The sequence below is a fragment of the Solanum pennellii genome, chromosome 3 (assembly GCF_001406875.1).
Source record: "Solanum pennellii chromosome 3, SPENNV200".
Taxonomy (NCBI): Eukaryota; Viridiplantae; Streptophyta; class Magnoliopsida; order Solanales; family Solanaceae; genus Solanum; species Solanum pennellii.
This window is the reverse complement of record NC_028639.1, coordinates 65,551,849-65,571,310: the sequence shown is the minus strand read 5'-3', so window position 1 is coordinate 65,571,310 and position 19,462 is coordinate 65,551,849. Positions and strand designations below refer to the sequence as shown.

Genomic DNA, 19,462 nt, shown 5'->3' with positions numbered 1-19,462 from the left:
CCTTTCTGCTTCTGGAACATATGGCTCATCAGAAACCATAATACCTTCAATGACCATAAGAGCACTGTCAATAGCCACCAAACAATCTCACAGGCCTAGGAATACGAAATTCTTATAGCCAAACAGGGTGGCACTAAGCCAAGAAAGACAGCTCTATAAATGTTAAATGGGAGCCCCCGATCCAGGATCATACAAGCTAAATGTGGAGGGGCCTCCAAATAGCCATTAACCACACTCACACCGCTTGAGATACAACACTAATACTGCTGAAGCTATTCAACTGATTAGGAATGTTAATGGTAACACTATTTATGATAACATCAATGTTGAATACAGAAGCTGGAGATCACCAAAGTGGCCCATGTGTTTCAGGAGCAAAATAGAGTAGCAAATAATTTGGCGAAGGAGAGGATGAAGGCTGCAAATTTTGATGAACCAAACATTTTGATAGTGACTCCGCTGTATGCTCAAAAACAGGTGGAAGCAGACATTTTAGGAACTATGTACACTAGATTAACAAGCATTACTACAAACTATTTCCAGGGTCGGGATGTGACCCAGCCTAACGAACACGGGAGTACCACTTCGGTGGATGCACCCATACTTTACCCTCCTTAATTACTACTATATTAACTCTTTTGATCACCAAAAAAAAAAAAGAGAACCAAATGGTATTACATTTTAATACTCACTCTTTGCATGATTACCTTACAATAGGTAATTAAAGGGTCCCCCAATATACTTTTTAAGATTACAGTTTATGCTGAGATTTTGTTCACAATGTAAAGACACTGCAAAATGTTCCTCCAAATGCAGAATGCTAAAATCAACAAATGTATATATGCTTCTTGTTGTGAACCCAACTGTGTCAAGCTTCTGCTCCATAAGTAAGATTTTAATTTGTTTTGATCATTCACCATGTCATAATCTTTTTATGGGGCGAAACAATACAACAACATCATTCTCAGTTTAATCACACAAGTGCAATTTGAAAATAGTAAGATTTATGTAGACCTAACCTCTACCTTTGCGGGCAAAATGTTGTTTATGATAAACCGTGGCTCAAAAGAAAAGGTAAAAAAGAATATGATAAACCGTGGCTCAAAAGAAAAGGTCAAAAAGAAAAGAGACGACAAAACAGCAATGTATAAATAAAACAAGTGTATCAACAAATGATAAATGGATAAAAGAAACTGCCTGCGAGATTCAGTAAAGCAAAATCAAACTTCAAATTAACTACAATCAATAATTGCTAGCAATATCTCTCTACCCCAGTAGAGCAGCTGGAGCTACTGGTGTCCTGAGTAATTTTGTGACACAAGTTTTAATAGCATAATGATGTCTGAAGATTACCTGAAGTACTGAACACATGCATATGTGATGAAATCGGGGGAAAACAAAGATACATTACAAATAATAAAATTGTGATAGAAACACAAAAGCCATGACTACAACACATTGCTAAAACATTGATCTCTTGCCCTACAGAATACAGACAACAATCCAATATCAAACTGTGAAAATCTTCCCATTTTTCTTCCACCACACAACACTGGACCTCTTCCGAATTATGTCTACTAAATGTTCTACAAAATCTTTTAATAATTACTAAAATGGAAGGGGGGGGGGGGGGTTGCTAATAGTATGTGGTGTTGTTAAATAACTCTCTTCAGACACATCACTGCTGAGTGATGGGCATATCACGGAACGATTGGTTTACTGTCCCAAGCCTCTCTTACTTCGACTAAATCCGGACGGTATCTCTTAGCTAGAACTTCTACTTGATCAGTAAATGACTTGTTTCCAAGTTGACCTATGTGAAGAATCATTTGGTTCCATCTCTTTCGACATATCTCTCCAGGCCTGTGGTCAAGAAGATTGTCCCAGTCCACATCTTCTATGCAGCTTGCATCCAGCTCAAAAAGTGCATCAACTAGGCGATAGTCATCAGCATCCGCCCATTCACCTTTAGCCACCATGGGTGATGTCAATTGATCATACCATTTTAAGCAGCAACTTGCATCAGTTCTCGTGGACAAGTTTTCACTTATTGCACCCCATGCAATATTATCCCGTAGCATCCCATGCTTAGATTTCTTCTCTTCAGAAAGCTTCAGTCTCAGATCAGTGTTTACTAAATCAAACAAATTCTGGTATTCCTCTTGAGTCCATTGTCCTTTATTTCGATTGGGCAGTTTTATCCTTCGCCATGTATCCTTCACATGCCACCGATGTTTTCCAAGTTCATCAGCTAAGACCTTCCAATTATTCCCATGCTCTTTCTGGAACTTCCGTACCATCTCATACTCTTCTTCAGTCCATTTACGTGATTCACTCCTTCGAAACAGGACCTGTGCACGACAATAAAATGCCTTAGAAGGTCTGTATGGTAGAGCACTCCCTATTTCTTTCCAGCAACCCTTTATTTCAGGATAAGATCTAGCATTTAAAACCTTTTTCAGCCCTTCTTCGCCTAAGTTATGTACCTCTATGTATTTATGAACAGCCTCTTTGATAATTTCATCTTCTAACTTTGAGAATCGCTTGCCATGCACTAAATTTTCTTCCTCAATCTCATGCTTCTCATCACTTGAATCATTCAATGAAGGGAAAATCTGAACCTGACCAGAAAATCTCACTCTCTTTTCACTCTTTTCATGTGTAGGATCTTCAGAGCTGTGTCCTATTTTTTCCCTTTTTCTCTTTTTGATTTTACCTTTGTCTGTTTTGGTTTTATCTTCCATCTCTATAGGTGAAGAAATATCACCTTCATTGACTTCAGCAGCAAAATCTTCACGTATATCCTTAGTATCATGCATTTTCTCCAGCTCATCCCCACAGCTTTTCTTCAATTTCCTACTTTTATTCCCTTCAATAATTCTCGTAACCTCATCGCTGTCTTCACTAAACTTCCCAGAACGTTTTCCAGGTTTTCTTTCTTTCTTTCTCTTGATGTCAGAGTCATCACTCTTAACTTTAATATCAGTGTTTGTCACTTCTACACCATTGATAGTCTTAATGTTTTTCTTGGACTTCTTCTTCCTTGTAATCACGTCCACAACGTCTCCACCAGAGACCTCACCAAGGGTCTCAACTACCTTGTCATTGTCCCGCATTTCAGTTGCACTTGCAGGAGCACTAGTTTTGGTGTCTAAAGGCTCATTCAAGTAGCTTTTCTTCAGCTTATTCTTTTTCTTTTTCTTTTTCTCAACACATTGCACAACATATTCTTCGCTGACTTTGTTGGGTTTTCCACCTTCTCTTTTTTTCTTTCTCTTAACGTCACACTCATCACTCTCTCCTCCAAGACTACTGGTGGCAGCATTCTTATTGCTTTTCTTGGATTTCTTCTCCAGCTTACGAAGCATACCCTCCTTCTCAACTCCTTGGACCATGACTCTTTCAGATTTATCAATTATGTCTTTCTGCAAAGCGCCAAAAGTGGTTTCTCTGCCAAAAAAGAAAAAGAAAAGCACGGTCATAATACGAAGTATACTGCAATCCCATACTGAGACTACCCAGAAAACATTGACAAACTATCACTGATCACTCCTTTACTTTATTAGTTAGAAAATTTCAGCCCATTCTCTTCTGTCATTGTTAGCACAATATTATCTTTTTTCATAATATGGTTAGGTCGGGGGCTTCTTTACGCAGAAAAATCAAGATGGTTAATTCTCTTAAATTACTAGCTACTACCTCGGAGAGGTAGTGAAAAGACATGCATACACTCTACCCTCCTCTGACTCCACTTTGTGGAATTTCACTGGGGTTTGTTGTTCTTGTTTAGAAATTACTATCCAGAAGAAATAAGAAGATGACCTTGAAGGGAGTAGAAATGAAGACAAACCAGAGAAAGAAGAAGCATTGTGGTTCTAATTTTTTAATGGTGAACTCAAATAAAATTTGAATGTCATTACAAACTGAATCAAGACCACTAAAACTTTTTTCTATACATGTTATATATCATATACTGCATTGGAGAGTACTGGACTGGAGCGCATTTCTCTCATCAACGGAAACATACTTTGTATTCCAAACATTGCTCTTTATTGGTAATGGAATAAATCATAAGCATATTAGACCTTAATTCAGTAGAGAAATGCACAAACAGTAACTTGATTCTATTATTATAGAATAGAACTAGCTAACTGCTAGAGGCACAACAAGTTATCAGACTAACAATTGAAACAGTACAACCTACACACAGCAGATTGCATTTTTCCAAGAGTCACACCAACATAGCTGACAAGTAAGTTCCAATGGTGAAAACTCGTTTCAGGATTCACAACAGATTAAAAGCAGATTCTCCTTCTAACTAAGTTCTAATCCCTAAAGCTGAGAAGTTCACACGTCCCGGTTAGTTCCTTACAAGGGCGGCTTAACCCTAGGCCCCAAAAAATAAGGGCCTCCAAAGAACCAAAAAAATCACAAATTCAGGTAAAAAAAACATACTGAAGATGCACAAAAAATGAAACAAATTCCAATAACAGGCAAGATTAAACGAAGAACCAAAGGAGATACATACATAAAAGAGACGCCCAGATCTGATGAAATAAAATATCCAAAGTAGAATAAAAAAAAATAGGCCGACACAATAAGAGAGTTCAACGGCTCAAGTCGGCGGCGACGGACGAGACAGTCAGATGAAAAAATGGAGCAAAACGTTAAGGGCTGGGCATTGAAGGGTTTAGGAAAGAGCCGAGTACAGTCCTCAAGTAGACATGATAATTTTGGTTCCTTAATGAGTAGTATTATTTTATTACAAAACCCATCTCTTCTGTTTTAAATTTTTTCAAAATTGGTTGGAGGTATGTATGTACAAGGAACTAGTGAGAGTATTTTTTTGTTTGATATTATTAGAAAAAAAAATATAATTGAACAAAAAAGAACAATTATTCATGGGACTTTTGGTTAAAATTTTCAAATTTTCTTTGTGCATATTAATTGAACGTTTATCATCATAAATATTCTAATGAATTTTCTACTCCCTTCGTCTTTTCATTTTGACAAATTAAAAAAGGATAAATTTCTTTTTACCTATTATATTCTCAATTAAATGACTAATTAACTTGAAAGATATAAAATTTTTCATCTACTTCATAATTAATAGGAATAAAATGATAAACTCACTACGTTATAAATTATTTTCTTAATAGTATGTTTCAAAAGTGAATAAGTAAAAGGGATGGAAAAGCGAGTATAAACTAAGCAAGTTTACTTTGTTATTGATAATAAATATTAATGAAAGAGAAATTCATTTGTGTATGAAAATAATCACATCTTATAGTATTTTATGTATGTTTTTAAAATTTTAATTTTAAATTATTGATTGAATTCTATTAAAATTGAACTTAACAATTAATTAAACTAACTATTGATATCGTGTCAAGTATTTTAAACAAAAGAAGTACAATTAGATATTTTTAATCCATAATATAAAATTTTGTATCAATACATTGAGAATTGATTGAATTTTGTGTTAAGTTATAATGTCGCAACGAACATATCCTATCTATCACATCTAACCCAAAAATGATTTCATTTGAGGTAAGTTCTCAATTAAAAAGAAAGAAGCCCACAAATAATACTTTTTAAATTATATGTATATAAATTAAATCTTAGTCCTAATTGTTTCAAAGTGCGAAAGCTAATCATCTCAATTTGGAAATGTTTAAACTGATTATGATTACTATTTTCGTCCATTTTTAATTATTTTATTTTTCTTATTTAGACTCAAATAATAAAAAGTTTAATTAATATTTTACGATGTATTTTTTTATTATATTGAAATCAGATAATTTCAATCTATAGTATTTTTTTTAATAGTTCTTGAATATCTATTTTTTTGTTTAAAATATCAAGTTAATGTAATTTTATTTTAATTTTGAAAATTAGTCAAATTAATTTTTGAAACATACAATTAAAAGTGGACGAAATGAGTATAAAAAATCAAATTAATATAATTTAATTTAACTTTAAAAATTAATCAAATTAATTTTTAAAAACATAACCTAACAATTAAAAATGACCAGAGTAAGTATAAAAAACATATACTCTATTTAACTCTTCAAATAACAATATACCAACTAGTAACATTTAACTCTTCAAATAACAATAATACTATATTTTTTTTAAAAAAGTAAAAGTTTCATATATTTCATTTCCTGGGTTAAGGATAATTGAATTGCTTCTGAATTAGATTCTTCACCATCTCCGGTCACCAGACGATCGAGGTTCATTTCGCAGTGATACTATGGTACTTTTATCTTCTATTTCAATATTTCTGGTGATTTACAAGTTGTTAGGTTAATGGATCAGACTGATTTCATTATAAATTGTTAATCTCCATTATCATCCTTGGCGATTCTTATTCAATTCACAGTTTTACGGAATTTTAGCTACAGGATTTGGTAGTTATTACCTTATCCACTATAATTGTTTACGTAGAATTCCTATTCAGTTCATTATTTGTACCCGGAGATTTGGTTTTGTAGTCTTTTACAAACTTGTTTTTTTTAGTTTTATATCCTTTTACATGAGATCTTCATTTTTCGAGATTAAGATAGCTTCATTATTAGATTTAAGAATTAGCAATTGTTCCATCGTGTGGGGGGATAAAGTGAAAAGAGAATTACGAGTTCTCAAGTTCAAATTCTGCCCTGAACAAAAATAGCTAAGCCTTAGGGGATAGAATTACTCGCTCCATGTTGCTGGCATTGTTTTCCTCCATTATTGTTATTTTACCCGTTCATAATGTGATACGTCAATTTATATTTGCATTTTGAGATGAAGGTTTCTTTTAGGGAATGCAATACTCACTACACTGGTTGAATTTGCACAAACTAAAAACGATATGTGCATCATATATAAAGGTGATCAACTTTATATGTGTTTTTTTATTAATCATGGTGTCTGAGTCAGCTCGCACGCACCTCAACTCACATGACACGTAATACCATCAGTCTATCAAGACTAGGACAGATGGGAAAAAATCATCTAGTATTTTTGCCTCCACTGATATTTGAACTTGAGACCTCGTGATTCTTAACCCACTTCATTGACCAATAGTCTATTTTTCATGTTCCAGAATAATATTTTGATGTGTTGATGTAGGATTAGCTGATTCCAGAATAGAGGAAATAGGAAAGGAGAGGAAAGCAACAACATGGTTCTATGCTTAATTACGGCCAGCTCAACTTTCTATCTGCAGCCTGGACGTTCAAGATATCTTCACAAATGTATGAGAATCCAGAATTGTGGGAGATATCTCATGAAGCATGTTGATATTACAAGGCAAAAAATTATCCCTTCTGCTAGAGTAGATACAGTTGGTTTGAAGGTTTTTGTAGTTTCAGACTTGCATACAGAATACGAGGAGAACATGGCATGGTTAAAGGGTTTACCCAAAAAGGGAAAGAAAAAGGAAGTGCTTCTCGTTGCAGGTGATGTTGCGGAGACTTATGAGAAGTTTGTGTTAACTATGTCCCTCTTGAAGGCTAGTTTTGAGCACGTGTTCTTTGTGCCCGGAAACCACGACCTTTGGCTCCGTAGGGAGAAAGAGAATTATGTAAGCAGTATTTCTTCATATCGTTCCATGATGCAGAATTTAGTTCAATAGCAATGTGTAGAATTGCATCATATGTCACTAGTTCTTGTTGCTATTTTACATTAATATGTCATGGTGCCTCGTTAAAATGATTTTGTGACATTATGGGATCTTGTCGCTTATGGGGACTTTAAGCTGAGGAGAAATTCTCCTTTTGAAGCATTTATAGCTGCATTTTTTATGCATGCCCCTTTTTTCAATCAACAACATTATCTTTAAGACAGTCTTATTAGGTTTAGGTCTCCAAAACTTTGTCCATGCAGAAAAAAGTTAACACTTGAGAATGAATATTGGTGGTGTTTCCTCTCCTCTTCTCCCCTTTTTCCTCTTCTGTTTGCACTGAAGCAGCATATTATTTTTCCTGCTATTATGGTAGTTTTGTTAAACTAAAAGCAAGACCACATGATTAATGTGATGCATCCGCTGTATTCAGATTGATTCTCTTCAAAAGCTGGATAAAATGCTTGATGCATGTCAGAGGCTTGGAGTGGAAACTAATCCCAGTGTCATTGATGGTTTGGCAATTATTCCTCTATTCTCATGGTACCATGAGGTAAATCTTACTGTGAAATAGCAAACTATTTCTTTTTTGCAGCTGGGTCATTCTGTGCACATCTTGATGTCATTTCTGCTTTATCCCAGAGCTTTGATAGGGAAAAGGACATACCTGGCATCCACATTCCTTCTTTGGAGCTGGTGATTCACTTTCTTTCTCCTTGTAAGGATTTTATCTTTTAGTTTGATGATATGTCAGTTGTTCCCTCCTCAACGTTGCTTTCTTTCAAAATAGATAAAAGTGAGCAAGTGCTTACTGACAACTGAAACTGAAATGAGAAGTGCTTACTTGACTTCCTCGTTATCACTGAATTCATCTAAAAGTAAGTCAATTTATTAGCTCTTCCATCACACTCGGTGCTCTGAAGTAATGTGCATCCTTTTGCACTTTGTTTTTATCAGTAAAAGATTTCATTGGTCCAAGGAAAACGTCCTTATTACCTTGGGGTGACTTCAACCATTCTGTTATGGGTAGGTGAGTATATGGGGATAATAGTTGACATTGCAAGCTACTTGCTCATCTTCTTTTGCGTCGTATTTATTTAGCTATCTTTGTGACTTTTCTGTTTCTGGCTGCTTTGGATGCACTTCCTCTGTTCTGAGCCTGGTCATTTTATTACCTGTATTGTAGCATTTCTGTGTTTTTGGTGAGTTTGGAATTCTCAGAATTTTTTTTTCTTTCAAAAAGTTTTCCTATCTATTGCACAGTTTAGACGTTGATTTATATGATACTTGTAGTTAACTGATTCTGTGTTCTATGGTAGACTGCTAGTACACTGCAGTGTTACTGTTGTAATTCACTCTTATCTTTTATGCCACAGGCATGTAAGGACTTCCGTGCATGCAAGTGGCCCGACGGACTCACAAATGGAGATAACTCCCTTGCTACACATTTTGATGCCATGAATGACAAAAATCAGGATACAGTCCAGGAAATGCTGGCAAGCTGCAACCAGATAATTTCATTCTCACACTTTATTCCAAGGTGAGTGAGTAGCTCAGACAATTCCAAAATTTTCTGAGTTGCTATCTAAATTTGATTGGTATTGGTTGAAAAACCTCAGTCTCGCACTACAGTAGAGACTTTTAGTAGGATTTAATGAGGTTGATGTTTGTTAGATAGTCCTGAAAATTTGGTGTTACCATTTTTAAAAAAAAAAGACCCGCTGAAAATTTGCCCCTTCTCTCCATTATAGATTACCGAATTTGACATATCAGTGATAAACATAAAATGTTTGATATCTCAGTGGTTGGCTTTTTCCGTGTCAGTGAACCATGTTTCCACTATGAGGTACCTGCCATAAGTGATGTAGTTCTTCTAGAGTCTGTAGAAATGTGACTATAATTTCCTTTCCATTCCCCATAGAGTATGCCATATCCCCTGATACGTTCTGTAAAACATCACATACCCATCACAAGATTTTCGTCCATCTTTATTTGGCTGGAGAATCTTCTTCCCCGCTCGATGAACACGAACCATCTATAAGAATTCTCTTTATATTAATTTATTCGAAAGTTCCCCCTAAAATGAAATATATTTTGTCACCCATGATAAAATAAAGTAGCACCATAGAGGGGACTCGCCAGAAAGAGCATAGTGTAGCAAAAGAGAGAAGGGGACACATTTCCCAAGTCAGAGATTGCTCTGTGTTAAAAAGCTAAACTTCTCTAATGCTACTTTTATCAATACATGCATCAAGATAGAGGGACTTATTTTTGCCTTTTCTTTGGGCTGCCTTAAGGTGGGTGCGGTGGGGTATGGTAGGGGCAGGGTGCAATGCATACTTAAAAACTTACGATTCATCAGAGTAGTGGGCATTCCACCTCACTGGCACTACGAGCTTACGAAATAATCAAGGTTCAGAAAGATCATGTTGATAATTGGAGTCCTTAAACATCTTATGCTGATGATTACATTGTTTTACCCTGAATGAACTGTTATTTGTAATCTTTTTTGCAGAGTAGAGCTTTGTCCAGAGAAGAGAATGCTTTTCTATCCTAACCTTCCAAAAATGATTGGCTCCGACTTTCTTGAGGCCCGTATAAGATACATACATGGAGATAGAGGGAGCACAAACGCTTGTCATATTTTTGGTCACACCCATTTCTGCTGGGATATCCTGCTTGATGGTATAAGGTGTGTTCTGTTCTTGAATGCATTAGACTGCTCTTCACATAAACGCTTACTAGTTGTAAGGAATTTCAATTGAAGCAAAGTTTATTGTGTATGACCACTGTTTGCTTTTTTCCTTTGGGTTCTGGTCTTAAAATATGACAGACAAAGATCAAGTAAACTTCAGTAATGGACAGTTGAAGAAAGGGAGGGAGGGAGGGAATTCACACCTTAGGAGTTAAACTTCTTGTGCTAATTCAAAACCTCAAGTTCACTTATCTGATGCAGGTATGTGCAGGCGCCATTAGCGTATCCAAGAGAGAGGAAAAGAAGAATGAATGGAGGAGAAGATTGGCTACCATTTTGCATTTACTCTAATGGTGAACTCACAGAGAATATGTCTCCCTGCTACTGGTCTGATTATTATGCCTCTAATCCTAGAACCCCTGATGTAACTGAACTTGCCCCATGGGTTGCCAGATTTTATCGTAAGCTTTAGCAATCTCAACCCCATTTTTTTGTACCATCACCGTTCTGTAATTTGATTTAATTAGTCATTACATTCATTTCAGTTTTGCCGTTGTCACTCGTAGAGACTCCTTTTATAGGAAATGACTGAAAAATGTATCCTGCCATGAGTACCTTAAGATGGAAATTCCTCTATATATGCAAGTAAACAGAGACATAGAATGTCCAATAAATAAATAATAAGACAGATAAAAAGTAGATTTTATTCATGCTATTACTGGTCTGGGATTACCGTCTTGATTTCTGAAACTTAGGAAATGTGCAGGCAGCTACATACAGAAGTATTTAAACGCAGAGAACATCAGAAGATGGAATTAAAAAACAACCATAAACTGGACTACAAACATCACATAAGTTTCTTAAGCACAATCCTTTCTTATTCACAAATGAAGGACTCTCTTAGTAATCTTCAGGTGCCAAGGGCTGGTGGGTAGTGGGTCGTGGAACAGTTTCATGCTGTATGATCCCGTACTCGTAGATAAGTCCAGCCAGGGCTGCACCGATGAAAGGGCCCAACCAGTAGATCCAATGGTTCCTCCATCTCCAACCCACTAAAGCAGGTCCAAATGCCCTTGCTGGGTTCATTGATGCACCCTCAAAAGGCCCTCCCACCAGGGTGTTTGCCCCCAGAATAAATGCAATAGCAAGAGGGGCAATGGTGCTCAAGCTTCCCCTCCTTGGATCAACAGCAGTTGCATATACTGTGTACATTAGTCCAAACGTCATCACTATCTCCATCACAAGTGCATTCAAGTTACCCACCCCTGCTGCAACCGAGAATCCCCGTGGCCGCTGCACCAACACAAACAATTACACCTCAATCTCAAACAACAAACAGAAAAAACTAGATTGTTTTCGTTATTACCAAGCCATCAGTAGCAAGCCTCAACAAAAGAGAAGCTAAAACAGAACCAAAAAGCTGAGCAACCCAATAATAGATAGCACGAACAACAGAAATCCTGCCTCCCACTAGTGAACCAAAGGTAACAGCTGGGTTGATATGTCCTCCAGAAACATTCAGACTAGAAGCTACAGCTGCAAAGAAGGAAAACGCATGCGCCAACGCTATCACTATCAGTCTTGATGACCCCAACCCCGTATCTGGATATAACTTGTCTGCACAAAAAAAAAACGATAGTAAAACAACATTCAAATTCAAAAAATCACGGGAAACCAACATTGAAATTCAAATATAACCTTGGTAGACAGAGTAAGCAGTTAGTTATGCTAGTGAGAGATAAGAAACATGTTAAAAACAACTTCAGTTCGAACAGAACAAACTTACCAATAGCAAGAACAGAGCCTTCACCGGCGAAAACGAAGATGAAGGTGGATAAGAGCTCAGACAAGGTGGCTCTCATGGAATCAGGATGAGTAGCTTCATCCGCCCTACCAAAAGCATATCTCCTAGCTGGCATAGCCATAACTACAATAAATCAGCTGTCAATGTTGAGAACCGTAATCTGTAAATCGAGATTCTTAACTTTATCAAGTGACACAAGAAATGAAGAAGATAAAAGATGATCAAGAAGGGAGATAGTGTTATAGAAAAATGAAGTTTGGAATGAAGTGGACACTTGGGTGATAGTTTGCATGAAAATTGACACGTACTACATAGGTGTCTATTTCAAATCCAATTAAACACCGTTTTCTTCTTACACCTAAGACTTACTTCTAAGTCCATCCATACTAGTACTAGGATTAAATCAAAACCATGTTCGAGTTTTTTCTATTTTATTTCCTCAATTTTCATCTTCATCCACAAATTGCAAGAAAAGAAGTGTGGGCTCTATTCTAATCGTCATCCATTTCGCTTGCTTGCAGCCAAAATCAATTGGTCCCACTTCAGGAGTTTCTTGGCTACTAGTACATGTATTATGTACAAAATGGGAACACTTCCCAAGTTTTTCTTTTAAAAAATAAATAAATATGATCCTGAGGTTACTCCTTAAGTTGATTGTACAATATATTTTTTTGAATTAGAAGATTATTATTAGTATAGTATTATTTTCAGGATGTATGAAACCAAACTGTAAATTTGTTTTATCTCCAGGAATTTAATGACAATTACTCTGTCTTTGCTATACGAATTTTTACTATTTATGGCGTTGATATCGCTTCATATAAGTTTATCTGAATCCGATAGTTAGATAGGAATACATCATTCTGAGTTGATTAATTATACGTTTGTTGTGACCTAACTACAACCTTTATCCTTGAATTGAACTTGACACAATCACACCTCCCAAATTTTTGTATGTTATTTATTCAAATTAATGACTCAGAAAAAGATGAAAAAGAAAACTGTACTATATGCTATTCCTACAAAAAGGGTGTTTTCAAGGAAAAGATTAATAATGAAAAAACAAAAACAAAATCAATATCTACAAAGAATTAACTTGTAGAATGAGAGTAAGATCATTATACTAAGTTCTCTGCTCTTGAACTAAAAGCCTCTTCCTGAATTTCTAACTTTCTTGATTACAATATAGGAAACAACCTCGCTGCCCTTAATTATAGGGTAAGATATGCGCATATTCTATTATGTGCATATTTTACCCCTTCTTTACTTCCATGATTGGTTGGGGCAGGGTAATGTATGCATATACTTTTATCTTCTTTCGTATTTCACCCAATGGGATTAGATTGGATAATGTTTAGACTCCACTGTATTCTCTTCAGTCTCCGACTTCAGTTGAGATTATATTGGATATATTGTTCAAACTCCACCTAATATACTGGATATGTTGTTGTCGCTGCCACGGCTTGATTACAATTTAGGAGGGAAAGTTCAAGCCTTCAACTAAGAGATTGAATCATCTTCCACATCAGTGACTAAATTCTTTGGTTCAAGCTCAATCTCTTCAATTCTTCTCAACACTTCACTCATCTTAGGCCTCTTTTCTGGTGCCTCATCAGTACACTGCAAAGCCAATTGAGTAAGCTTCAACATTTCATCATACCCTTCTTTTTGTGCAAGTATTTCCATATCCAAAATGTCTGTTGACCAGTCATTATTCACCACTGTCTTTACCCACTCTGACAAATCATCATCAACATAACTAGTAACCCCATTTTCTGGTGAAAACAATTCACCTGGTATTTTTCCAGTGATCACTTCCAACAGAAGAATACCAAAGCAATAGATATCAGCTTTTCTTGTTAACTTTTTCCCTTGAGAGAACTCTGGAGATTTTCCTACTGCTAATTTTCTTAAGGATTCTTTAGATGGTAACAAAGGAAAGAATCCATAATCTGTCAGCTTAGAATGGTAGTTCTTGTTTTGGTCTTGCTGGATTAGAACATTTTTTGATCTAATGTTCCCATGTGGCACCTTTTGTGATTGTAAAGACTGGTGCAAGAAATTTAGACCCTTTGCTACATCTTTTATGATGGATATTCTTGCTGTCCAGTTTAGTGGTTGTCTCCCAATGCCTCTGTTTTCTGAAATCAAGAATCATAAGTTTTTACATGGTTGAATCTTAAGGGGAAAATAGAAGGGAAAATGGTAAAAAAATTTCCTCTATTACTACTACGACAACAATATATATTCAGTGTAATCCCACAAAGTGCAATTTTGGGTAGAGTGTCCACAGACCAACAACATATTCAGTGTAATCTTACAAAGTGCAGTTTGGGGTAGAGTGTCCGCAAACCTTACACCTACCTCAAAGCAATTTCAATTTTCACAGTAGCACTATAGAGAAGGGAAAGCGCACCTCAAAAGTCATTTGATCATGAGTTCATAGTTTAGAATCATAATGAATATGAATATATGAATGACCTCAAAGTATAACACGAGACGTTTTCCTAATGATAAGGATATGAATGACCTCAAAGTATAACGGAAGATAAAATTAAGATATTTCGTGTAGGAGGGGTTAAATCTAGACATTTTCCAAAAGTAAAAGAAAGTTGATGAACGAACCATGCAAGAGCTCAAACAAGTCTCCTTGTGGAACATATTCATAAACAATGAGCTTCTCATCCTTGGAATAGTAGAAGGACATCATCTCCACTAGATTTTCATGTTTCAATTTCCCAAGCAACTGAATCTGTTGTGTGAATTCCTTTTTGCTCAAAGAATTCATTTCTTTGAGTCTCTTAACAGCAACAACAGAACCAGATTCCAGGATTGCTTTATATGTTGTGCTTAGTTTTCCTTTTCCTAAAACTTCAGCTGATGCTCTTAACAAGTCATCCATGTCAAAGACTGACATATCCTTTTCAAAGAATATTAAGTCCAATGTTTTTTCTGGATCTTCTGTGCTCTTGGACCAATAACTTCTCTTTACCACATTCTCTATTGAAATATTACCTGTCAAAATGGAAATGGGAAATGTTAAAAGATGTAATAACAACAATATAAACTGCTCCATCATCACATGGATCTTTAAGTCTAATTGAATTAGCTAATCTAGTTCTATATTGTATAGCCACAATATCAATCGGAAACAGTCTCTCTATCCCACAAAAGTAGGGGGAAGGTCTACGTACACCTCAACCTCCCTAGACCTCTCTTGTGGGACTATACTAGTATGTTATTGTTGTTGTTTAGCCACAATTCAGGGGCGAGAGACTAGTTCTCATCTTATTGAGCTAGAAATGATTGAATTCGACTTCATAATGGGCATGTACTGGTTTTCTTTCTATCACGAATTAACCATCTTTAGCACTTCTGGAGCTGCCCCATTCTGGAGCCAACGAGTTCTGAATGACCTCCTTTTAGCAATTAACAAAAATGGTTAAACTATTTCGAGAAAAAATACAGTCAACACGAAAACAGCCCTGCACCAGATAACCTCCTCATCTAATTCAATCTAAGCAACTTTTCCACCAGAAAAACTGGCACTAGTTAGGATAAGATAGATAATACTACAAAAATCTTACCTTGTTTGTCTTCTCCTTGTGTTCCCTTTCTTTTAGATCTTCTAAAGTAACGGAACAAAATGAACATGATTGAAACAAGAACAAATACTGTTACTGCTGCTGCAATCAAAGCAATACTCCATACTTTAAGCCCATTCTTTTTCTTTTCACTTGGTGCTTTAGGTGGACTTGCAGGTGATATTGAACAAGGTATTCCTACAACTTCACCACACAAATTCGCGTTATTCTCATAACAACTCTTCGAAAACCTCTTCAGAACAGGAGTTTCAGGGATAGGCCCTTCCAGTTTATTCGAAGACACATTGAAACCAATCAAACTCTGTTGATTAAATGGTGGAATTGAACCTTCAAGATCATTCCCCTGGAGCTCCAAATCTGTTAGTTTCTTTAACTCAACGTACCCAAACGGAATCAAACCCGAAAATCGATTATCTGAAAGAAACACAAATTCCAGGTAGATTAGTCCTGTGAGATTAGGAACAGGACCGTACAATAAATTGTTCCTAAAACTGATTTTTGTCAAAAAAGTTATGTGCAACAAGAATGTTGGTGGAAGTGAACCAGTTAACTGAATTCCTTCTAAAACAAGTTGATTTACATGGCCATCAGAACACGAAATTCCAGCCCATTTACTCTGGTTGTAGTAACAAGGAGGCCCTGTCCAATGTGAATGTAAATCAACAACACTTGAATTTACACTATCTCTCAGCTGCAACAAAGCATCTCTTTCATTTGGGAAAAATTCAGCTGATTCCACCACCAGAAACAAGGCGAAAAATAGGATCGTCCTACGCATTTCTGGTCGTGGCAACCTTGACTTTGAAGAATAATAGATAAGTAAGTAATAATAGATTGAGAATTTTTACCAGTTGTATGTAGTAGGTGAAGTGAAATGGAACATTGTGGGGTATAATTCAAACAATGTCAAACACATCAAAAAGTCGAAATTTTTTTTTAGTGATCTCCATTACAGAGTTGTTATTTTAGACAGCTTTTGACGTTGTAGACAAAAAAAGATTCCCAAAGAAAGACGTGAAAGCGGAAAGAACAGAGAATATGATTATTATGTAGATTAATATAGTATTAAACAAGACATGTAGAGATATGATATTTGTCAATGTTTCTCTTCTTGTTTAAAGTTGGTGGTTTGGGTCGAGGAGTTGAACTATGCATGACAATTGGGTTTTTTTTTTTTAGACACTGTAGTATCTTTTTACGAGTTTCATATTTCAACTAATGTAAAATAAATCTCGATGCTAAGTTGGTCAACGCAAGCATTGATGTGTGTTTTGATACAAATGGAATGATACTTTACGTATAGGTAAAGACAACAATGAATAATGGAGTTATGAAACTCGCGAAAAGACGATAATTTAGGGGTGTTCTAAACCATTTACTCTTTTTTTTTAATTTAAAGATAGTGTCAGATGTTTGTACGCACCTCAATCATTTCATTTGGTTCTTGTCACCTTTAACGAGTAGAAGTAACTTTGTTCATCAAGACATAAGAAAAATGGAAATAAATTCACTTGAAATTTCATGATATTTGAAGTCAAACCAAAAGTAGATCTTCCCTTGCTTATTATTTTTTGACTTAAAAGTCATTTCAGTTTGACTTTTTATTTTTGATTTAAAAGTTACTTTTTTTAAGTCAATTCAAACCGGCTCCTGGTCAACTTCACTTAAACTATACCATTAGATTTATGTTATCTTCGATGAATATAGATACTGAATAACTATTTTCACCAAAACTTAATACGATGTGAAGAAATAATTTATTATTATTATTGCTATTGTCTCTTTGAACTTGAAATCTTCCTCCATTTATTTGATGATTGGGCAATATACTTAGGTGCATAATTATTGGTGGTTGTTAACAACTATATATTAAAAAACACCTTTAAGGGAGTCCTAATCATAGATAAGATAGAAGTTTTCTTGATAGTGTATTATATTATACTACAATATTATAATATTGTTTTTATATGATAATGCATTGGAGATGATGTTGATTTCAATGGGAGTGATTAGAGTTGGCAGCATTGTAACAAAATATTGTTGAAATATTTGAATATTTTCCTTCCTATTTTTGACATTTTGTATGCGCCAATTAAGACTTTGCAGTGTCAATGAAATTAATCATTTATCTACGTTATTCAAGGGGAATTAGTCAAATGATACCATTACCAAATAAGTTCATTTTTTTTTTCTTTTGTGGTTGGCAACTAAGAATTTTGTGCTAATATTTTTAGTTTGAGGGTCTAGACTAGAGTACCATAGACACAACTTCCCTTTGAAAAAATTGGCTATATATGTTGGCTTTTCCACATACAATTTTTGGTATTTAATTAGCAAAATTTCATATTATGTTTTTTTTCCTGGGATAATAGTGGTGTTAAAGAGAGAAAGCTCGGTTAGTTGATTATCTGAACTGCTATCTTGTTTGGTTCTCCATATTGTAATTCTCTTCCCATTTCCTCTATCCTTCATTTTTTTTTAAAAAAAAAGTAACAAGTTAATTTTTAGGTATAAATTGATTATTTCATCAGATTATTACTTTTTTATAAATATGGCTGTGATAATTTTACCTAAAATATGATTTAGGCAAATCGAATCACCACCATATGGAATGTTGACTCTAATTATTAGAACTTTTTAAGCATGTGCACTTCTTTTCATTTGTTGGGTTATTATTTTTTTCATTTGTTAGGATTCGAATCCAAGTCTGTGGTTTTTTATTATGTTTTATTCATTATTAGGCATATTTCTGAAATGTTTCGTTTATTATTAGGCATGTTTCTGAACTTATTTTCGCGACTAAATTTTAATACCACAAATAACTCGATAACATTTTTCTGAAAAATCATTGAATTAGAATTAATAGCAAGTAGTTTTAAATCGTGACATTTGATTGCTTGTAAAGACCGGTTAAATAAGTTGAAGAAAAGCTTCTCATCTTAGTAATGATTCTTAGTGATCACCAAAGTTTTTTGATGATCAATTTATTTTACTAATATTAAATGTTGCGATAAATATTTTTCATTCTTAATAATATTTGAGATTTAAACTTTAGTCTTCAAAAAATAAAATCCCATTTAATAACAAATAATTTACCTTAAAACAAAATTTTCAACATAAATTCAAATTGATTAAGCTTTAAAATAAATGTCAAACATCAAATAAGATATTCAATAAATTAATATACCTTCCAACATACATAAAATCTACGTAACCAGCTTATTTTAATCAACACATAAAATGCATAAAAATGTACCAATAAAAAAACTTGATTAAATCTTCAAATTTTAAGCGTATAACACAAATTCGAACGAAAAATACATACAAAACAATTGCGATGCTTTCACTGAAATAAAACATGAAAACATTTCATTTATAAAAATACAAGATAACTATTTGTGATAAAAACTAAAATACAATGCAAAAGTAGAATTGCACGGCACTTACAGGCAATGCAGTAGAGACGCAAGTGTAATAAAATACCAAAAATACCCTTATATCAAATAAAGAGTAAAAAGACGCGATTTCTTTGTAATATATATGTGTTTCTTCTCTTTCACATGCTCAAGTCTCAGTATATGATAGGTTCTATACGAGGCATAAGTAGGTCGATATGATATATATAAAATTTATTGAGGACATGATTCTAAAATAAAATGATATGATAAAGTCGATAATTAAAGTAGAAACTAAAGCTAGTAATAGGTAATTGATAATTATTTAGTTATCCTCGTGTTCTTCGATTTAAC

The 19,462-nt window shown here is 34.7% G+C and overlaps 4 protein-coding genes across 4 annotated transcripts; 1 reads left to right on the top strand and 3 right to left on the bottom strand.

Moving 5' to 3' along the window:
• Positions 1–1,376: 1,376 nt before the first annotated feature.
• Positions 1,377–4,798, bottom strand: LOC107012193. The gene is made up of 2 exons (XM_015211964.2): positions 4,529–4,798; positions 1,377–3,450 (listed from the first exon to the last, which is right to left on the bottom strand). The coding sequence occupies exon 2, from the start codon at positions 3,393–3,395 to the stop codon at positions 1,701–1,703; it is 1,695 nt and encodes a 564-aa protein (XP_015067450.1). The 5' UTR covers positions 3,396–3,450; positions 4,529–4,798; the 3' UTR covers positions 1,377–1,700.
• Positions 4,799–6,110: 1,312 nt separating this feature from the next.
• LOC107012605 lies at positions 6,111–10,932 on the top strand. Its single transcript, XM_015212482.2, has 7 exons — positions 6,111–6,259; positions 7,117–7,570; positions 8,043–8,162; positions 8,252–8,305; positions 8,986–9,149; positions 10,125–10,301; positions 10,566–10,932. The coding sequence occupies exons 2-7, from the start codon at positions 7,169–7,171 to the stop codon at positions 10,774–10,776; spliced, it is 1,128 nt and encodes a 375-aa protein (XP_015067968.1). The 5' UTR covers positions 6,111–6,259; positions 7,117–7,168; the 3' UTR covers positions 10,777–10,932.
• A 56-nt stretch (positions 10,933–10,988) lies between these two features.
• LOC107012606 (probable aquaporin TIP3-2) lies at positions 10,989–12,468 on the bottom strand. Its single transcript, XM_015212483.2, has 3 exons — positions 12,091–12,468; positions 11,671–11,921; positions 10,989–11,597 (listed from the first exon to the last, which is right to left on the bottom strand). The coding sequence occupies exons 1-3, from the start codon at positions 12,227–12,229 to the stop codon at positions 11,205–11,207; spliced, it is 783 nt and encodes a 260-aa protein (XP_015067969.1). The 5' UTR covers positions 12,230–12,468; the 3' UTR covers positions 10,989–11,204.
• A 629-nt stretch (positions 12,469–13,097) lies between these two features.
• Positions 13,098–16,736, bottom strand: LOC107013989 (probable leucine-rich repeat receptor-like protein kinase At1g68400). The gene is made up of 3 exons (XM_015213862.2): positions 15,696–16,736; positions 14,734–15,123; positions 13,098–14,249 (listed from the first exon to the last, which is right to left on the bottom strand). The coding sequence occupies exons 1-3, from the start codon at positions 16,489–16,491 to the stop codon at positions 13,609–13,611; spliced, it is 1,827 nt and encodes a 608-aa protein (XP_015069348.1). The 5' UTR covers positions 16,492–16,736; the 3' UTR covers positions 13,098–13,608.
• Positions 16,737–19,462: the final 2,726 nt, after the last annotated feature.

What these genes read in the sequence shown, in the direction of transcription:
- LOC107012193 (XM_015211964.2), bottom strand. Translation starts at nt 3,395, where the DNA reads ATGGTCCAAGGAGTTGAGAAGGAGGGTATGCTTCGTAAGCTGGAGAAG.
- LOC107013989 (XM_015213862.2), bottom strand. Translation starts at nt 16,491, where the DNA reads ATGCGTAGGACGATCCTATTTTTCGCCTTGTTTCTGGTGGTGGAATCA. An exon ending in ACAAGGAGAAGACAAACAAG is followed by an intron (nt 15,124 to 15,695) that starts GTAAGATTTTTG and finishes CCATTTTGACAG; the next exon opens with GTAATATTTCAATAGAGAAT. An exon ending in CTTGTTTGAGCTCTTGCATG is followed by an intron (nt 14,250 to 14,733) that starts GTTCGTTCATCA and finishes TCTTGATTTCAG; the next exon opens with AAAACAGAGGCATTGGGAGA.
- LOC107012605 (XM_015212482.2), top strand. Translation starts at nt 7,169, where the DNA reads ATGGTTCTATGCTTAATTACGGCCAGCTCAACTTTCTATCTGCAGCCT. An exon ending in TATTCTCATGGTACCATGAG is followed by an intron (nt 8,163 to 8,251) that starts GTAAATCTTACT and finishes GCTTTATCCCAG; the next exon opens with AGCTTTGATAGGGAAAAGGA. An exon ending in TTCTCACACTTTATTCCAAG is followed by an intron (nt 9,150 to 10,124) that starts GTGAGTGAGTAG and finishes TCTTTTTTGCAG; the next exon opens with AGTAGAGCTTTGTCCAGAGA.
- LOC107012606 (XM_015212483.2), bottom strand. Translation starts at nt 12,229, where the DNA reads ATGGCTATGCCAGCTAGGAGATATGCTTTTGGTAGGGCGGATGAAGCT. An exon ending in AGGCTCTGTTCTTGCTATTG is followed by an intron (nt 11,922 to 12,090) that starts GTAAGTTTGTTC and finishes TTTTTTGTGCAG; the next exon opens with ACAAGTTATATCCAGATACG. An exon ending in GGCTTGCTACTGATGGCTTG is followed by an intron (nt 11,598 to 11,670) that starts GTAATAACGAAA and finishes GTGTTGGTGCAG; the next exon opens with CGGCCACGGGGATTCTCGGT.